Source organism: Atractosteus spatula, chromosome 9, assembly GCF_055471065.1.
Source record: "Atractosteus spatula isolate fAtrSpa1 chromosome 9, fAtrSpa1.hap1, whole genome shotgun sequence".
NCBI classification, from domain to species: Eukaryota; Metazoa; Chordata; class Actinopteri; order Semionotiformes; family Lepisosteidae; genus Atractosteus; species Atractosteus spatula.
This window is the reverse complement of record NC_142714.1, coordinates 14,688,050-14,707,500: the sequence shown is the minus strand read 5'-3', so window position 1 is coordinate 14,707,500 and position 19,451 is coordinate 14,688,050. Positions and strand designations below refer to the sequence as shown.

Below are 19,451 nucleotides of genomic sequence, written 5' to 3'. Positions count from 1 at the left end.
TGTAGTGTATATACCATATGTACGTACAGTATGAGGCAGTGTGTACACAAAGGTCTGCCCCTATATTTATAGATTAGCACTAATTAAATTTAAAATGCTATGCCTTGGTTGTCACCTAATAGTAATTTTACAGTCCCTTTCTAATCCATCTTACATTACATAATTCTTTTAAGTTTAAAATTTGCATCTTTAACTTCTGCAGTTAATCTATTTTAAAAGGCTGTAATGAAAATAATGTCAAGTTGTCAGATAATGTGTACAATTAAATATGAAAAAAGGCCGGACTATTAAGTGTTGCTATGACCTTTTACTGACATACGGTTCAGGAGGTAAAAATGGTAATACCTCTAAAGTAGGCAAGGTGTATATTAAGAAGGGTTTGGTTCACATTGGAATTATGACCTCCATCCCAACACTTCACCTGTAGCAAAGTCTAGTATTTGTTTGTGGCTTTTCTATTGGATAAATACAAACAATCTCTGGTAAACAGAAATGGTGATCAAGTGACAGATGTGTGATTTGATAGGTGTCTGAAGTCTTGATGAAGTCCTGTTCCTGTTGTGTTTTTTAATAGCTTCGTGATAATATAAGAAGGATAATATATTGGCGATCCGGCAGCACTGAGTGTGGATGAGGGTCTTGGTGGCCCCTGTCAGAGCCTGGATAATATGGCGGCAATGGGCTCTGGATTGCAAGCTCACTGGGTTGTGTTGTTCTACTGATGCCGCCTGCCTCTCAGACTTAGGGCTCCGCAGGACTAGGCGTGCAAGCTTTAGGAAGCAGGCAAGGGATGTCTGGCCAAGCAGGAAAATGTTGATACGGTTGTTATGTAAACATCCCTGCCACATATCTGATGTAATGGGAAGACAGGCTGTGAGTAACACTTGACAAAGCTTTTTTTTTCTCAGACGGGTAGTGAGAGTTCCTTGAAACTGGGTGGTCCATTGTGGCTGTTAATTGTAATGAAAACAACATATATACTGTATATGTTTTTTTGTTATGTATTTAATGCCAAGCACTAAATAGGTGTCTAGGGTAATTCTGGGTGTGGTCTCTCAATGTGTTCTGGTAATATCAGACTGTAATGTTTACAGTCATATTTGACTATAATTTGCACTCTTATCACCTAATATGAGCAGCAAGTGCAGTGGTTTGTAATGCGTCCTTGCAGCTCTGGGTCTCTGAGTTCAATCCCAGACCTGGCGTGCTATTTGCATGGAGTTTGCATGTTTGTGTAGTTTCCTCCAGGTGCTCTGGTCTCCTCTCACAGTATAAAGACATACTGGTAGGTTAATTGTCTTCTGGGAAAATTAGTCTAGGTGTCTGTCTGTGTGTGTACCCTGCAATGGACCCTCCAGTGTCCCGTTGCGCCCGTTGCTTGCTGGGATAGGCTCCGGCTCTCCTGCAACACTGAATTGGAAAAAGCAGTTAGAAAATGGATGGATCACCAACTATTATATAGTTAAAACACCCCCCGGACCATCAGCCCGATCAGGAACTCCCGCCGTAACAACCCCATTCCTTTGGTGCTTCCTTACCACCCTAACACACTTCCTATCCCCAGGACCATTAACCACAACTTTTCCATCCTACAGGATGATCCCTCCATTGGGGCCCTCTTTTCTGATAGCCCCATCATCTCATATCTCCAACCACCTAATCTGCGTAACCTCCTTGTTCACAGCTCCCTTGACCGCCCTCAACAACCATCCACACCAGGCACTTTCCCTTGCAACAGAGCTCGCTGTATCACCTGCAAGTACACATCCACCACCACACTCATTCAAGGCCCCTCAGGACAATTCCGGATCACCCAGACAGCATCTTGTACCTCTAGCAACCTTATTTACTGTATCTCTTGCAGTAAATGCCCAGCCATCTACATTGGAGAAACAGGAAGGAGACTCGGAGACCGCTTCAGAGAACACGTCAGGGCTGTGAAGATTAAAGATCTCTCCAGGCCCATTGTTTCTCATTTCACCTCTGACGGCCACGACCACTCTAATCTCTCTGTCTGTGTTCTCAAAGACGGTTTTCCGAACTCATACATCAGAAAGACCACTGAAACCAAAATTATTCTGCAGCTAGGATCACACATTCTCCCTTCTCTTAACGACAGACTACTGTTCTTTTAAATTTTCTCCATTCATTGGAAGTTTCATTTCACACCTCTCTACACCCATTCTGACTTCACACCTCTTGATTGGCCTCTCTTTCTGTCCCCTGCTACTGCCTCTCACTCCTCCTCCCTCCCAAGCTTTGTTCTCCCGCTACTTTACCTTTGCCTACTGCCCTGTCTCTCTCACACCTGAAGAAGGCTCCACGGCCGAAACGTTGTGTTTTCTTTCTTCTTTTTTTCAGCATGGAATAAACCTATTACTTGTTCCTTTGCAGCCTACGCATGCTGACGCAGCTACCCACCTGAACTATTATATATATTCTTTTAAAATAATACTTACAAGATATTTGTTGTTACAGAGGTGCTGCCTTGTAACATGGAAGTTAGGTTCTATGAGCCAGGGGCTGCATTATGCTGTACTGAACTTGGCATTTTTGTTCCTGAAATGATTTACAGTGCATAGTTCAGATCATACGCAGTGGAAGTCATGATTACACTAGTTAAAAGCCCACACTCTCTCTTTCAAATTGAATATTTTTATTAGACATTCATTTATTATAAATAACACAAAATGCAAGGACGTTTATGCATAATTTTGATGGTTCATACTAATTTTGTAATATTAATTTACAGTTTGGTTTTCTTTTAAAAAATTTGTAAGACATGGAGCTTTGTAAGCATTAGATGTTCTAGATTCATTTTAAAGATGTTAAATTAATGTCAGAACAACAACAAAACAAAACAAGTGTTGTAGGCTTTCTTTTTCTAAGATTTTGAATTTTTATTGCAATTTATAGACATGATCCTTTGTGCTCTTTTAAGCCAACCTTGACATGTGTTAATTGCTTTCTCAGTCAGACTGGAGGCTAGGGAGCCTGGGCTTAATACATTGCATTGTTATTAGTTTTAGAAGATGATGGATGCTTTTTTAATTGCTAGGTTCTCGCGTTTTAGATAGTTAAGCAGGTTAGAATAAGCAAAATAACATAAAGCCTTGAAAAAGGTGGTTGTTTTAGTACAGAATTTGATGTTCTGTACTAAATATATTCACATATTAAAGTGAAGCACATATGGTGCATCAAGATCTATTATAAACTGTTTACAAATGACTCTGAAAGTTCTTCATGATTTACAGAATCTGTTTCCCGACCAGCAATAACCACCAAATGCCTCCTTAAAATGCCACCTCATGCTTACTTTAAAATGGGGTTAATTTCTTCAGTGGTTCTAAAACTTCTCTGCCTGTGCTCGCAATATAGTATCAAACAAGGACACCCTGTTGATTTTCCTAGAAAAATCCAGTGAACAGCAAACTACTTCATTCTCCCCCCACACATTCTTACCATGGATTGTCTTTTCATCATTCACATTATGTAGACTTTGCAAATCTGTTGGAAATGTTGCTCAGTTTTGAGTTAAATAGCATTATGGGGGGAAAGGAAGCCGAGGGCAGTTTTATGACTACCACATATAATGTTGTAACAGATTTCACTCTATGATGGGTTGCTTTGTGATGGAATATCACTGTACATTTACAGGTTTAGAGCAAGATTTTTTGCATTTTCAATGATTTTTGAAATGATAATTATTTCATTTTCGGTTTTAATTTTTATTTTAAAAATAATGCGAGGTGGCGACAGTGAGGGATGATTCCGATTAGGTAGCCAAAACGTACTTTGTGATTTTTATACTTTTGTAAGAATTCCCTTTGAAGGGACACGTTTCTAAAATGTTCAAAAATGAATAAAAAGAAACTCACCACATCTCCCTTTAGTGTGTTGGAAAAGATGTGCTCCAAGGTAATTACAGATTTTGTTTTTGTGTTTGTTTTTCCTTCAGGAGAAGGAGGGTGTTGAAGCAGTGTCTGTGGGGGCCATTCTTTCAGATTACCAGAGGGTCAGAGTGGAAAACGTGTACGTTTAATTTCACTTGACCTCTAGCTCTCACACTGAACAGTTCAAATACCTTTGAGGACACACTGCTTCTTTACACTAAGAAACTCTTTTGAGCTGAGCATTCTCCCGTGTTGTGGTGAGCTGTGGAAAGTGGGTTATCTCAGGTGTTAAAAAAAGCAATAAAGTGACAGGGGAGCTAAGCTTTAAGCAGAAGCACCATTGATCAAAAGTATATTTCTGTGTACTTTAGAAAAGTCATTCTCAGCCTTTTCCATACCACCGCACATTTACATAAATGTACAAATTTTACAGCACGCCTCCCCCTTCACCACACACACTCAAGCACACTTTTATTTTATTATAAACAGAAATTGCTTCAATGTTTAATCTGAGTTTGCTTTCAAGTACATAGTGACTATATACTGTGTTTCCACGCACCAGTTGAGAAATCCTCCTATTCAAAATCTTGGTATTTTACCAACAGACACCCGTATGAGATTGCAGATATTCCCACTTTTCAAACAACAGCCAGTGCCTACAGCCTATCTAATTATCTGTGCTGTTTTTGCACGTCACAGATTGTTATGGGGTGTAATTATAATGCTCTTTTCGGCAATGTCCATTTAATTTAATTTGTTAATCACAAATAAAGGACATGCTTTGAATAGCAGGTGGGTTCTGTATGCTTCTTGCAGTCACCTTAAAGATCGCTCTGTGCAAATGTGACCAGTAGTCAAATAAAAGAAACAAAATGCCTTGGTGATTTTGATTTGTCACGAGTGATACTTAGTTTATCTTTTTACAGGTGCAGGAGGCTCGGCCTTCAGTCTCTAGCTTACCTTTGGCACCGAAACCAGGAGGATTTGCTCAGAGAAATGATATCATGTAACATCCAGGCCTTGATCATTAAAGTCGCAGCTTTTGGTAGGTATCCAGGCTGCATGAGAGCAGTCCATTTACACTCATATAATCTCAGCCCTTTTGTAAATGAGCAGCTGTCAGAGTGAGGGGAGAAGAAAGCACAAATCATCAATCACCGTTTTGTAAAACTGTTAAGACTTCTGCCAGGGGCTAAGGCAGTTGAGTAGAGAACAATATGAAGAGATAAGGGAGAATCTGGCAGTTGGAAAATGACCACAGATAATTACATTTATACCACATTAATGAAACCTGTCAATAATCGCATACCCCTTATTGTGCTGTGTGAAAAGGTGTAAAGATATATTTTAGACTGTTGCATTCCTTTAAATTCATGAGGCGTGCAGCACAGATTAAAATCTGGTATACCTCATTTAACCTCTTAAACAGTTTAACCCCCCACCCAAAAAAAAAATGTTAATGTACTATTACCTGAAATCTTTTACAGACCATTCTGATATTTTTGGTAGCAGCGCTGTTAAAATATTAAATATTAAAAAGTTAAAAGTTTTAAATAGTGTTATTTGTTTTGGTGCTCTTTAGTTGTCTAACATTACTGCCTGCATCTGAATCATACTGTACCTCTACCTTTCTAACTATTGGAATTATCAATGGGAACACTTTGAAAATACTTCTCTTTTTTTCAGCTGTAATGATCATGTATCAAAATAAAAGGCTCTTTCCTTCCATTAAATTTAACGTTTGTTGAGGCCATATATGTTAACAGTGCTCCCAAAGATGTAACAGTCCAGACTGTTCTGTACTTTTTCAGTTTTTATGATAAAGAAGCTGCTTGTCAGGTGCTTTAAGCTACATTGTCTTCAGTTCCCTACAGTGTGTACCAATTATGTAAGATAGAATCATTTTTTTCAAAGTAGCTGCAAAAGCATTTAAACCTATAACCTATGTGCTGGGAAAAGTACATTTTTAATGTTACAGTATTGTAATGGAAGCTGTTTTCTGAAATTAACATGGAAATTGTGAGATAAATATTTAGTATTTCAAGAAGAAAATGGGTTTCTAAAATCATCTTTGGGAGTTCTGTTTTTTTTATAAGTCAGAAGGGAGGGAGTCAGATGTCTGTACATAAACAGCCTTCCTCTGTTAAACAATTGACTTTCATGATCCTACATGTTAAAGAAAAAAGCAATATAAAAGGTATTGTATATCTAACAATCTTTAGATTTTTTTACAGTTTACTTTAATACTGCACTAGCTTTTTAAATACTTACATTAAAACAATGTAGATTATTATAATGTAGATATGAAAAATAAGTCAATTAGCATAGTTCAACATTAACAGGAGTTTCTAGATAATATTGTAAGACAGCTGCTTACTTTTGGCACTTCTGGTGGGTCTGTTAAAATACCTGGGTTAGCATTTTAGGTGTTTTTACAGGTTGGAAATAGCACTTTTGTCTTACATACAGATAGTGTCTTAACTGAGGAACATTCCTTTCTGCCGACACTGAAGATCGAAGGACCCATCTGCTTTCTCCAAGTGAGAAAAATGAGTGAAAGAAAAGATTTAATTATCTTGATCTGCTTTTTTTTTGTCTTTGTCTGGGAGACAAAGACTCTTCATTTTTTTACCCAGAAATTTTGCTGTCTTTAAGCAAGCAATGGGAGCTTTACCAAATTATCTAAAATAATCCTTCTAGCGAAACATAGAGCCTTCAAGACAAGTAAAGGATTGACAGTACCACCTAGTTTTTGGTCTTATGCAGTGATTATTTTTTAATGTAGTCATTTTAAAAGAAAATGCTCTGCATTTTTGAAGATTGGAGTTAAAAAAAAGACTACCTTGGTTTTTGGCTACAGGTAAAAAGGAAGATCTTATCATACTCTGTTTCTCACCTGCCCCAGGCGGCTGTAATTAGATGTGAGATAATTTAATAGTCTGAGTGCTATGGGGCTATTAGGCACCACTCAAATAATTGCAGCTTTTATTAAAACAGGTTTAAGCAATAAAGGCTGTTGTTTAACATATCAGGTGACTGAGGAGTTAGAGTAGAGGTTACCTCTTTAGCCCTCAGGTGGATATTAAAAGTCCCTTCCAGGTAAATGGTAACGAATGCATTTAAAATGACGGATTTTCATAGTCTGATGTGTCGTGGTTTCAGTGTTGCGCTGAACAGATGTTCAGTCTGGAAGCTAGATGGTAATTTGAGTTTAATATTGCTTTATTATGGGTTTAGAAAGACAACTTAAAATTAGAAGTAATTCTATATTAAAAGCACATTAGCAGTCTTTTTGAACTATAAAGAATTGCGTGCTTATTTAAGTTATTATGACCTCAAAAAAAAATTAAAAGATGGAAAAACATGAAAAGAAGAATTGACAATAGAGCACTGTTAAAACATTTAAAATGTAAATACAAATGTGTTATTAAAATGTGTGCAATGTTTTCCAAAGTGAGTATGTATATTTTTACACTAAATGTAGATTTGATTTCTACTTCTGAGCAGGTAACAAAAAATCAGGGGTGATAAGTATACTTAATGGTAAATATTGCAAAAGAACGTCCTTTTACGCAAAGTATATTTGATATGTTTCCAGCAATAAAAAATATTTAGGCCTCATTCCAAACAATAGAAAGTACCTTGTTCAAATTGTCTGGAGAGTCAAAACTAGGTATGATGTCATAATTATATTTATGATAAAGGAAAAGAAATAGCAGTTAGTTTTTCATTGTAGTATGAAATGGAGGTAACAGCATAGAATTTAGACAGGAGTAGTGTGTTATATATGATGAGCATAATTGAAATGTTTAGAAATCATCAGAAATAAAAACACTATAATATATTATTGCACACTATTAATTAATCACAGTAAAAATAATATACAGTGTATATCCCAATAATGCAGTGGCACTAATAAATCATTTTTAATGGCGCATATAGCATTTGTTATTTTGCCTATTTTGAATGTTTTGAAATATCCAGGGCGTTTCTTTTTCTCTGTGTTGTTTTCGCATGCTAGCCTCTGTAGGACAATCAACCTTTTAATTGGAAGACAAAAATATCTACCCAAAAGAGAGTGAACTTTCATTGCCTTCATAAAAGTACAGAGAATTAGCCTTGAGAGCTTCAGCGTAATTTGCTGTTGACATTTGTAGTGCAACAAGTAATAAAACATAGTGCAGGACACAATTAAACCAGCACCGACAAGGTGACAGTGAGTAGAAAACTGCTGCTTTCGGACTGCAGAAGTTAACCTTGACTGTTCAGAATTTCCTTAGCGTTTTTAACATCCTTCGAGTCAAGGTTGTACTTCAAATGCAGATGCATTTCACTTTCCCCTACAGACCCTCAGTGAAATTCGTATGAGTACGTTAATGGTTTTTCTTCAGGAGGCCTACAGTAAGTTGCTCACCCACAATTTAGTGTGTATGCATCAGTAGAATTAATTTATGGCCTTTTGTTCTTTTAAGGATTACATCTGGAAATTTTTCACCCTGGGCACCTTCTGTTAATATTACAGACACGTAGTTTAAATGATATATAATCTGACATCTTTAAATATGTAAGACTTCCTTTTTTTTGTTGTATTAAAAGTGGTATATTTATTAAGATTTATTTTTATTACCATTAGAATTTTTGAGGAAAGGCTTTTGTGCCATTTCACAGTGGTAAAGTCCTTGTAGAACTGGGAGATATCGATCTTATAAGGTTATAATTGCACTAATTTGTATTCAATGGAACAAAAAAGATTGGTTTTTGGATGCCAGCACTTTGAGTTAATCACTTCTTACACTATACATAGTACTAGAATGAAGATAAGGCCTTTGACCAAATTGACATAAACCTAAACCTTAATCTTATCTTTTCTTGTTACTTTACATCCTTCAAATTTTGTAGTTTTAAAATGTTATTTTTATCAGTGAGGCGTTTTCTGCCTTGCATTATAAGACTAAATTAGTTTGCTTTACAGATGGAAGTATTTATTTCATCCATTTTAAAGCTTAATTGTTACACATCACAAATCTGATTTATTTCCTTTTGTGCAGACAGGGGATTAAAGCTGTCTATCAGATTTTGTACCAGCTGAAAAAAGGACTTGCAAAAGGGTGATTTTTCAGTACTGGGACTGACTGCTATCGTATAGGTAAAATTTAGTACATTTTATTAGTTTTTATGTCTGACTTAGCCTTTGCAAACTGACAGTCCTTTTTGTTTTTGCCATAGTCATTTAAAAATGTCTGATTTACATTTTAGAGTGTAGTTTTAAACCATATCCATCATATTCTATCATAAAATTATCCACGAATAAGGTGCACATTACTTGACATTTTTAAGTCATTTTTATTTTCCATAAAACAATATCTAGGAGGTTATGAAGTGTGAATCAATCTAAGGACTTAACATGAATATAGTTTCTATTACACTAATTTTTGTACAGTTAATTTTTGGTTAATAGCATGTAACCTGCTGCTTTCAACTAATTTCCTTTGAAGATTTAGGCTAGGATTGTCATTGTCATTATTTCTCAGTTCCAGCAAAATACACAGCATTTTACTTCTTAGCTGTCTTGTATACTTGATTTCATAAATTGTTATACACTTCAACATTTTAAAAGCTAAAACAGATTGTAAAGACTGCAGCTGCATGTCATGTGTAATTAGCTGTATTCACATTTTTGGTGTTAAACGTTTTGTTTTCATTAACAAAAAAACAGTGTTAGAAGAAACTGAGACCCCCAAAGAAAAGCAGGGATGTCCAGTAAAGGTGTTCTGACATGTTCTTCTAATTCTAATCCCACCATGTAATTTAATTTGCAGAAAGGGGACCTCAAAACCATTTCTGTACAGTCTGTCTCTTGGTTTTGAAAGTTCACTGAATTTAATTGCTGTTTTATAGGATAATACATGATGGAATCCTTTTAAAGGCAAGTGATTCTTTTTGTTTCATAGACCTGGATTTCCAAAGTGCACAAAAACTGTCCTTTGAGGCAGACAAATGGCTCATTTCAACAGGATTATTTAGGCTTAATGTGGCATAATGAGGTTAGGTAATTGGGTTTAGGGCAGGTTGTAAAACAGGTTTCGAAGAAGCTTGATGTGAAGATCATGTAAATGAGTACAGGGTGAGAGGATCACACCATAAAACTGGTAGTTTAAGAATGTCAGTACTACAATTATTTTCTGACACAAAGTTCTAATTTTGCTCATGTCCCTGTAGACAACAGACTTTAGTTTAAAAGGATGTTTAAGAGGAAGGAGCTTTTCTGGGGGAAACAGTTATTTGACATGCAGAACAACATCGTAAGAAGATGACTTCACTGTTACTTTATTTTTACATAGTTCTCCATGGAAAATACATTTATGCCAAACGATCTACTGTATGTCAATACTAACTAACAATTTTATAGGGCTATTTAACTGTATGTTTGCTCCAAGTTTTGAGTTAAGGATAAAGAAAAGGATGAAAACTGTAGTGTGTATTTAATCACAAAATACTTACATTATTTCTTTTAAAATGCCATCTAGTACTGCAAAAGTGTTGTTCTTGTCTTAAAAAAAGCTACATTTTCTGTGCATTAGTACTTCTGTTACTAATTGGTAAACTACAGCTTCTGCCACCACATACTGTATGTATCTACATATATACACATACTGTATGTAGCCAAATTTATCATACTGGCTCAAGTATGTATAAAACCTTATAATTTATTTAAACAAATTACATTTGCAAGCATATTAAGCATCAATGTCCTTATAGCAATTTGAACCAATCATTAAAATTCATTAAAGGCATGATTAATTAAAAAGGACATTACATTGAATTGAATTTTAATGCCTTCTCCTTATTACCTGTGTATTGGGTTAAGATGAAGAGATGTCAAGATTAGATATTCTCACACTAATTAAGCTTCTCCCCTGGGCTGAGGGTTGGGCTTCATCCAGCTTGTGCTCAACTGCACAAACTGCTGCAGCTACAACATTGTAAACTGAACTGAACAGAGCCTTGAATTACTTCTGTTGTATATTTGAAACACAGAAAAACGCACATTTCCCAGAGGATAACCTATGAGACACCAACAAAGAAAAGTAAAACAGGTCTTTTCACCACTGTACAATGTACATTTCATTTTGAAAAAAAGAGAGTCTTACAAACAACTTGTATAGCACATTACCGATTCTGAAAAGGCACGTTGCACTTGGATGTGCGAAACCAAAATAGCAATTGATGTAATTTTGCTGCAGGTTTTGGCTTTGTCAGTCTTTGATCAGTACACCAGCTCGCCCAGTCATGCTGTTGAGTTGATGCAAAACTGTAATGCATGAGTAAGCACAGGGCTACACAGAGAAGCATTATAGTTTTCTGACTTAAGCTCCATTGACAGTGTCTTGAAAGAATAGTGCTGAAAATGTTCCTTTGTGAAGAAAGAAAATGAAAAATGGCCACTTTAATATATATATACTGTATTTGAGTTTCCCACCCAAAACTAATTATCAAGTGGTAAATTATTAATCTTGCTGCAAATCCCTTAAAAAAAGGCTCTGTTGGAACAAAAGATAGATATTGTCTTATAAAGTCAGTATTGTTACTGCAACAAACTTTCAACATTGTCCTGGGAAGCTTTATATAATTGTATTGAACCAGCAAATTTTTAACCAGTTTTTTTTATCTGTGCAGTGTTTTTCTGTGTAAAGTTTTTTTTCTTCTGCCAAAGATGTGTCACTGTTTAATGCATTTTGTTCACATTGGCTATGTGGCTTTTTTTTAAGTTCAGTGTTTATAAACTGCAGCTGCTTTTCACTTGCTCAGGACACTTGAATTCAAAGTTGATTCCAAACAGTTCTATATTATAGAATAGAATTAATACTTCTATATAGTGCTGGGTAGTTCCTAGTGGGTCTAATAGGTCTCATTCATTATAAAGTGAAATAAATAGATATTAAGAAAGATTTCAGGAACGGTATAAGATTAAAAAATACATTTGATTATACGGATCTACATTTAAGAATGTATTTCGTGCCTGTTAACGCACTAAGCAACTCTGCAAAGATTTAGTTTATCTACAATTATTCTATGACAGAGTTCTAAGGTAAGCAAAGCTGTCTTTTCTACCAAAGGTCGTTCGGGAATTTTCTGGAGATTTGGCAAGACTGGAGGCATTCTGTTGAGACCTTAGTCAGAGCTAGGCTGCAGGATTCAGAGCTGAAATTTCATTCCAGCAGCTAGCTGCCATAAACATCTGCAGGCTCTGAGTCATTTCCCTCTACGGTTTAAGGGCAAAGATAAATAAACAAGGTCTTTCCAGTTTATATTCACAAAGAAACAAATCAGGGTTCACTTTTCAGCACAACTGAAAACTGTTAACCTTATAAAAAGAGATTTGTGTATACAATTTATAAAGTCAAATAAATAGATAGGACCTAAAATATCTATGGGAAGGAGGGTGTTTGGTGACAGAAATTCTAAAAATCTGATTTCAGATTTTCTCCAATCAGTGGTTCAGTCTCAGACATTTTCCTCTGTTTTTGTCAGGTCTTGATCCTGATAAACATTTGGGAAAAACACTGGGTGAAATGGAACCACATCTTAAACAGGTTGGTGATACATTTTGGTATTGTTCGCTTCCTGTCCACCCTTAATGGAGACAAACATTTGCCTCTTTCTGGAAACTTTACTTGTTTATGAAGCCTTATTAAAGGGGAAATGTAAATCATATAATGTATATTCTATGTCTTTTACAAAATGCCTAAACAGCACAAAACAACACTATACTTCAGTGTAAATTAAACATTAACCTCTACTACAAATTTAGATACTTTACATTCAAAATCATTGTTTAACAAACAAGCCAAATAAACTGTATGATCTGTAACACTTTTTTTGAAAACGTCTTTGACAGAGGCGTGTGTAGCTTAGAAGTATGAACTTTGTTTTATAATCACTTTCTTTTTTAAAACACACTTGATGTGATAAATACTTGGTATAAACCATCCTAGGTTGAATATAATGCCTTAGTGTAAGAGCTTTAGTATTTTTTTTATTTTTTAGGTTGATAACGCATTTAATTATGCCTAGTAATAAACTACCCAAAATGTGCACCATAGTATCCTGCTGTATCATGGGTTTTTTACCTTTAAAGTTCAGTTGAAAATTCCAAGTTCTCAGCTGTCCCTGCTGTTCATCATCTTGCTGAAGGCTAACATTGTGATTCAACAGTATCCATTCCTTTCCGTTGTTTTTGAATTAGCTTTCCAAGAAGTATGGTGTTCATGTTTGTGGTGAGGGTGGAGAGTATGAAACATTTACCTTGGACTGCCCTTTGTTTAAGAAAAAAATTGTCATGTAAGTAAACCTCTTATTCTCCACTATAACCTATTTAGTATTATATATTGTAGTAAGAAAATATTTTTAACTAAGCCTGTAAGTTATTTGTGTTACCAATCCATGGTTTTTCATAGTTGTATACATGCTAGATGGGCCACCTTGCCAAGAATCTATGCCTTCTGGCCAAACAAATCTGTGAATGACTACAAAATATACACAAGAATCCGTATTGAAATACTGTTTTATTGTTATACACCACAACATCATTTGCCAGCCTGCAGCTGTGATGGTATGCAATCACATAACATTTGGTGTGAGTCTCACAATGAGACTGAATCTCACGGTTTCACGCCTAGGTCTGAAAATATCAAGTATTTGTATCAAGACTAAGTTGATATACAAAACTGAAGTCATCACTGTAAAGTTTTGAAATAGCTGTAAAGTCTTACCATTCTGTTAATTATCCAATGTGTCCCTTTGAGGCTTGTGAAATTTGTGTGAGAGACATCATCTCTAAAGAATAATAAAAAAGTATTAAAAAGAAAATAATACTAATTTCAAAGTGAAAATAGTATTATTGCCTTATTAAGTGCAAAATAATGAACAGTGCCTCAATAGAAAAAACCCCACAATCATGGCTTGATGCACTCAGAAAATAGCAAATGGCAATGTGTTTTTTAAGCACAAAGCTCTTCTTCAGGCTACATCATGGGTAGCCTACATCTTTGATGGATTCTGTAAAATCAAATTAGATGTTGTGGTCAAATAATTCCTTGTTCAGGATAATATTGTCTAGTTACGGTAATAAGAGTTCACAAGCTAGTACTGTAATCTACTAGTTAGCTAGATAGACAGGCGTGGGGTGGTGGACGAATGTTAAACAAAACATGCAGTCCCAATTTCTCAGACCGGTTCTTAAATCTTGGTAAAAAAATAAACTGATTGATGGCATTGCAAAAATTTAAAAATTTACAAATTCTGATCGTAAACAAAATCGTAAACTTTGTGAAATGACTAATTATTTGTTTCATCACAAATCCCTGGTTTTGCTACGGACAAGACTGAGAGTGTGATGCGGCCCTTTCTGCTCACTGGTCACTATAGGGACTGATGTAGTGCGATGTACGAGTGAATAAGTACAGGTTGTGCAGCAAACATTTCACTGCAGAAATGTTACAGCGTGATCTACATATTAACAATTACGTAGTGTTTGTCGGCAAAACTGTCTCGAAGTCGAGATTAATATTTCTATTGGATTAAAAGAGCTGTATTCACAAGCCTGCTTGTTTACAATGTAAGAAGGCCACATTATGTCACTGGAAGTTTGGTTGCCTCATTCTGAATCACACAACATGGCAATGCGCATACCGGGAGATTTTGTGTATTTTGTGATGTGAATTGAAGGTTTAACACATTACTGTGTACAATTTACTTTCATTGTGGTTTGAAACACACTCATTAATGCTGCTTCTTTATAAACCCAAGATATAAATATAGTACTGCAGTAGGTTACACTTGCCCTAAATATTTTTCTATGGGAAACCTGCAGGATTTTATAAATTTAGCGCCAACACGGTAAAAGTAGAGAAAAGGTTTGCCTCTTCCCAAATTAATGTAATTCATTCTTTACTCTAGAGATTCAATGGAAGCTGTTGTCCATTCAGCAGATGCTTTTGCACCAGTTGGCTATCTACGGTTTTCAAAAATGCATCTAGAAGATAAAGTGAATGTAAGTATCATTTTGTCCTTTCTGGAAAGTAAATTATGGAGAATTGTTGTGTTCCTGGTATAATGTTTGACTGTGTGATAACAAAAAGATACTGATTGACCATCATCTATGGTATCTTCTTGTAACTTCGAAAATTAGTAATTTAATTTATTGAACTAGAAATCTAGCTGAAAGTCGAATGTTAGATTTATCATGGATTGCTAAAGAAATAGGCTGTTTTTCAGTGTTTCTCATTATATTATCTTGTAATTATTTCTATTCTTTTATGAATGTCAAAAAAGCTTGAAAGATATTTTAATGACATAGCAAAGAGCAGAAGTTTATTGTGGGGTTTACAGTTAATAAAGATAAATGAAAATGAGCTGCCTTGAATACATTTGAAAGTGTTCATAAAAGTAAATTGCTAGTTTTAAAATTGGTGAAAACGTTAGAAAACCTTTGTGTTTATGTGCCAGATAATGGTTGAGAATTTTCTACTTGTTCAGTGAAAAAGGAACACATAATGAAGCAGATCTGCAGGGGTTTTTTATGTCCTCGGTTGTTCTACTTTGACATCTGCAATATTCACTTGTGCCTCGGACTAAGCCTGATTTAATAAACATGTCTTGTCAAATTAAGGCACTTTGGATTCAGGTAGTCAGGATTGCCTTGGATAACCATGTCACCACACCCTGAATGACACTGTCACTAGAGGAATTAGTGGAAAAGGTTATTCTGGCCCTTCAGATGGAACAAATTCAACTTGAAGGGCTGCTCCAATTGGTCAAAATTATGAAGGAATTTAAAATTTGGTATATGTGTTCTCTGTTGCTTTAGCTGATCGTACAGCTGGGTAGTTGTTATTTTTATGTTATGCTAAACAAGGAATATCATCAGGGGCGTGTTCACAGAGATATAATGTAAACCACAAGAAAGGCTTAAGCCTTGTATTTCACCCTTATCCTCTCAATGGCCATCTCATATTAAAACGAATAATTAAACCCTAATTGATGTATTGTTGGTTTTATTGTTTTTACAAGCTTTTTGAATGCTTTATAATTATTGTTATTATTGGGTACTGTATGTTCATATAGTAAGTCCTCAGTTGTATTGTGGGGTTGTAATCTGCTGAAGCAGCATTCTTGTTGCTCTAATTTGGGAAAACTCAACTCAGCTACTTTTTCCGAATCATCTCATGCTGAAAGAAGGGCATCATCTCTCTTTTTGCTCAATACTGTATCTTAGAAGCAGTCATTAATAATGTGTCTCTTGTCCTAGGAGGGGCATATTGTATGTGTGACCTTTATAAAACACTATGGCTAGTACTGTGACCTGTACTAGGTCAAACAGAGGTGTCTTCCCAAAATATAGAAGAAAGATCCTAAATAAGAACATTCAGATTTCCCACAGCAATTGGGGAAAAAAATTAGACTGTATGGACACTTGGAACTTAGTACAAACATAGTCCTAAAAGTATATTTAATAAACAACAGAGCTATAAAATTAAAGAAGCAGAAACATAGCTTTGTTACTATACAGCGAGCCTCTGAGGTGACTGAGAAGCGGTAGCAGCCACTGGCAGGAAGGGGCTGTTGGAGAGTTTAACTGGCAGCTCTGCTCCCTCCAGCAGTGAGTCTGTAGCGAATGGTGATTCCCTCAACTAGGGCACGAGGCACAAGGGGGAACCTCCCCTTAAAAACAGTCCAAACAGCTTTCTTTCAATCTGATAGATCTGACCTGACAATATAACTTGAGGAAATGGAAAAAAAAGTAGTATAATTTGCCCTCCCTTAATGGTAGTCAAGCTATTTTGTATGTTGCAATGAGGTTCGTGGTATAATTAATGTGATTATCACATGGGCAACTGCAGTTGACAGCACAAGAGAAAAAAAAATCAGCACTGGCAAGATTTTGTTTAGAATGTGAATGCACGGAGAAAAAAGGCAAATGAGCAAAAATGTGTAGTTCAAGACTATCATTTCAGAACATGTACGGAAAGTGTTGGAGTCTGAAATTGCCGCTGAGGTAATCAGATTCACCGTGTCAGACAACTATGGCCCAGACTTATTTATAACTGATGAATATATAGTGTCTGTTGGTATGATGATCTACATTTAGGCACTTTGCAGTATTTTGCATTGATATAGAAGGGTGGTGACATCAATATGGTAGAAATATTGCATTTTGAAAGCTATTAATATAAATAGACTGGCAATTTTTTAGGGGAATGTCATAGTCTTACGATGCAGTTAAATTATGCTTCAAATGCTCTGGTGTACTTCAAGCCAAGCTCTGCGGCTTGGTAAATCCATTGAACTATTTTTTCCTTATTGTGTTCCAATTTATTCAGAGTCCATTGCCTGCTTCAGTTCCTTTTGGTGGTTGTCCATGTCTAAGCAATATTGACAACATCACAGACAGTGTGGAAGATGAAGTTCTGGAGCCCCTAGAAAGGATTTCAACAGATACATACAGTAGAGGTCTATTGGACTATGGTAAGACTTTTTCTTAAGAAGTCATGTATCATCATATTTACTTAGAGGGCAGAGTTTAAGTCAGGCTTGGTGTCAAAAGGAATTAAACTCACTAAGACGTATACAGTTTTCCTTACCAATGCCAGAATCTGAAAATAAAATTTGAAATTGTAATTGAAATCACTTACGGGACTTGCCATGAAAATTGTATGTAATTTCATTTGACCTCAGTCTTTGGTTAAGTTTGTTAGTCATGCGTTATGCGTTTGCCCCTTTACTGTATTTAATGGTTACCCTAGACCGGTGATTTCTAATGCTTTGCACCCACAATTAGAGAGCTGAGTGCCCACAGTGGTCATACAGAAGGAAATGAGGCAGCTGTAGTATAACTATTTTCCATCTCCTTTATAAGCCATACATATTTAATTCGAATTTTGGGATGTTGAAAAAGCTACACACTATCATGTTATTAATGTGTCTTTGGGTGATTAAATTGTTATTTTTTATTGAGGTTTTATATGTGTGTTGCACTGTACAGATAACTGCTCTGAGTCATTGTGTAGAGATAAAAAAAACATTTTTTCAGTGGTAATAAGTGAGTTTTTGTGAAAAAAAGGTCTATGTATTGAAAGCAAAATCTAAAGCAAATTACATGACCTACAAGACATAATTATATCTGTAGAAAACTGACACAAATTTGCATTGAGAAATAACAAATATATACGGGAATTAGAAAAGTAGAACCATTTTTAAGGCTTCTTAGCAAATCCTGACCCACATTGTGAGTGAACTACGAGTAAGCAAATGGGAAACTAGAAGCAAATTTGGAGTTCCTTGGCCGAGGAATTATTATTATTATTTTTGAATAAGAGCAGGTAGTGCCTAGCAAGCAGTCACCTGCTGTGTGTTTGAAAAGTGTCACAGCTGCTTTGGAGATGCAAACCTTTAACAGGTCCTTGTGTGTTGAAATGTCCCGAATTTCAAATCAATCAGGATAGCAGTTATTGTGCTTCGTGCATGAAACCTGTTAGACTATGTGTTATCTGTAATATTAGTAGAATGATACTTATCATGTGTTGAGTTAAATGGCTACAGGCATGATGCAGCACAATAGTTATAAGTCTCGGCTAGACAATGGAAGTTAGGCAGCCGCCATGGTTTACTTGAGAACCCCGTTTTCACATATTCATTGCCATGGTGCTATAATTATACTTAACATTCAGAGTTAACTGATTAAACCGTTTTTAAGCAGCAACAGTGAACATGATGCACTACATTTAGATAATGGTTTATGACCAATTGCAATTGTAAAAATTAACATAGCACCTTTTCAGGTGCAGTGGTTTGTAAGTTTTTGAATGAGTTTTCTAATGGATTAGTCTGGCTGCCATCTTTGTTGACGCGGAACACCTATGTTTGTCACCGATTTAATCTATTCCAATAAAACTGCTTAGTGTAAGGTTGCTTAGCTGTCCGATCTTTAACGCTAAGCAATTTCAAAAGTTGGAAAACATGTTTTTAATTTAAAATCACTATAGGTTTTCACTGATTAGAAACCTAATTATTATGTATATGTATTTACAGGACATTTTGAATTAAAATACTGTTTTTTTCTGTTAGCAATTTCAATTTAAGAAAAATTAGCTTCAAAAGTTGAGATAGCCTTAATTGAGAATAAAGATACTGTGACTTTCACATTAATATTAACAACTGTGTTTCTCTATTTTGAAAGGAGACCTTTGTTCTTGTTCAGGAAGAACTAAGCTTGGCTATCAGTGGATTTGTGGCATTTCTGGTGTTTCAGTTGGCCATGAGGATGCAAGTGTGGAGGATCAAACTAGGAATGCTTTCTTGGTGCTACAAGGTAGGCTGGAAAGAGAGTAGGAGGTAGCAAAGTGGTGACTCCATCTTCAAATGCATTTTAGATATGTCTTCTTTCTCATGAATAATAAAAATCATCTTCCAAACTGTTGCACTTCATCATTAACACCATCTCGCTGCAAAAACTTGTATAATCCACTTTGACTCTGATCAAATAAGGATTGCAACTTT

The 19,451-nt window shown here is 35.7% G+C and overlaps 1 protein-coding gene across 1 annotated transcript in view; it reads left to right on the top strand.

Moving 5' to 3' along the window:
* dph6 (diphthamine biosynthesis 6) overlaps positions 1 to 19,451 on the top strand; it is a 78,862-nt gene that overhangs the window by 16,770 nt on the left and 42,641 nt on the right. The window contains exons 4-10 of the mRNA XM_088925935.1: positions 3,959 to 4,032; positions 4,820 to 4,938; positions 12,426 to 12,487; positions 13,141 to 13,235; positions 14,853 to 14,946; positions 17,276 to 17,420; positions 19,132 to 19,263. Coding sequence (XP_088782061.1) covers positions 3,959 to 4,032; positions 4,820 to 4,938; positions 12,426 to 12,487; positions 13,141 to 13,235; positions 14,853 to 14,946; positions 17,276 to 17,420; positions 19,132 to 19,263 — 721 coding nt within the window. The remainder of the gene's footprint in view (positions 1 to 3,958; positions 4,033 to 4,819; positions 4,939 to 12,425; positions 12,488 to 13,140; positions 13,236 to 14,852; positions 14,947 to 17,275; positions 17,421 to 19,131; positions 19,264 to 19,451) is intronic.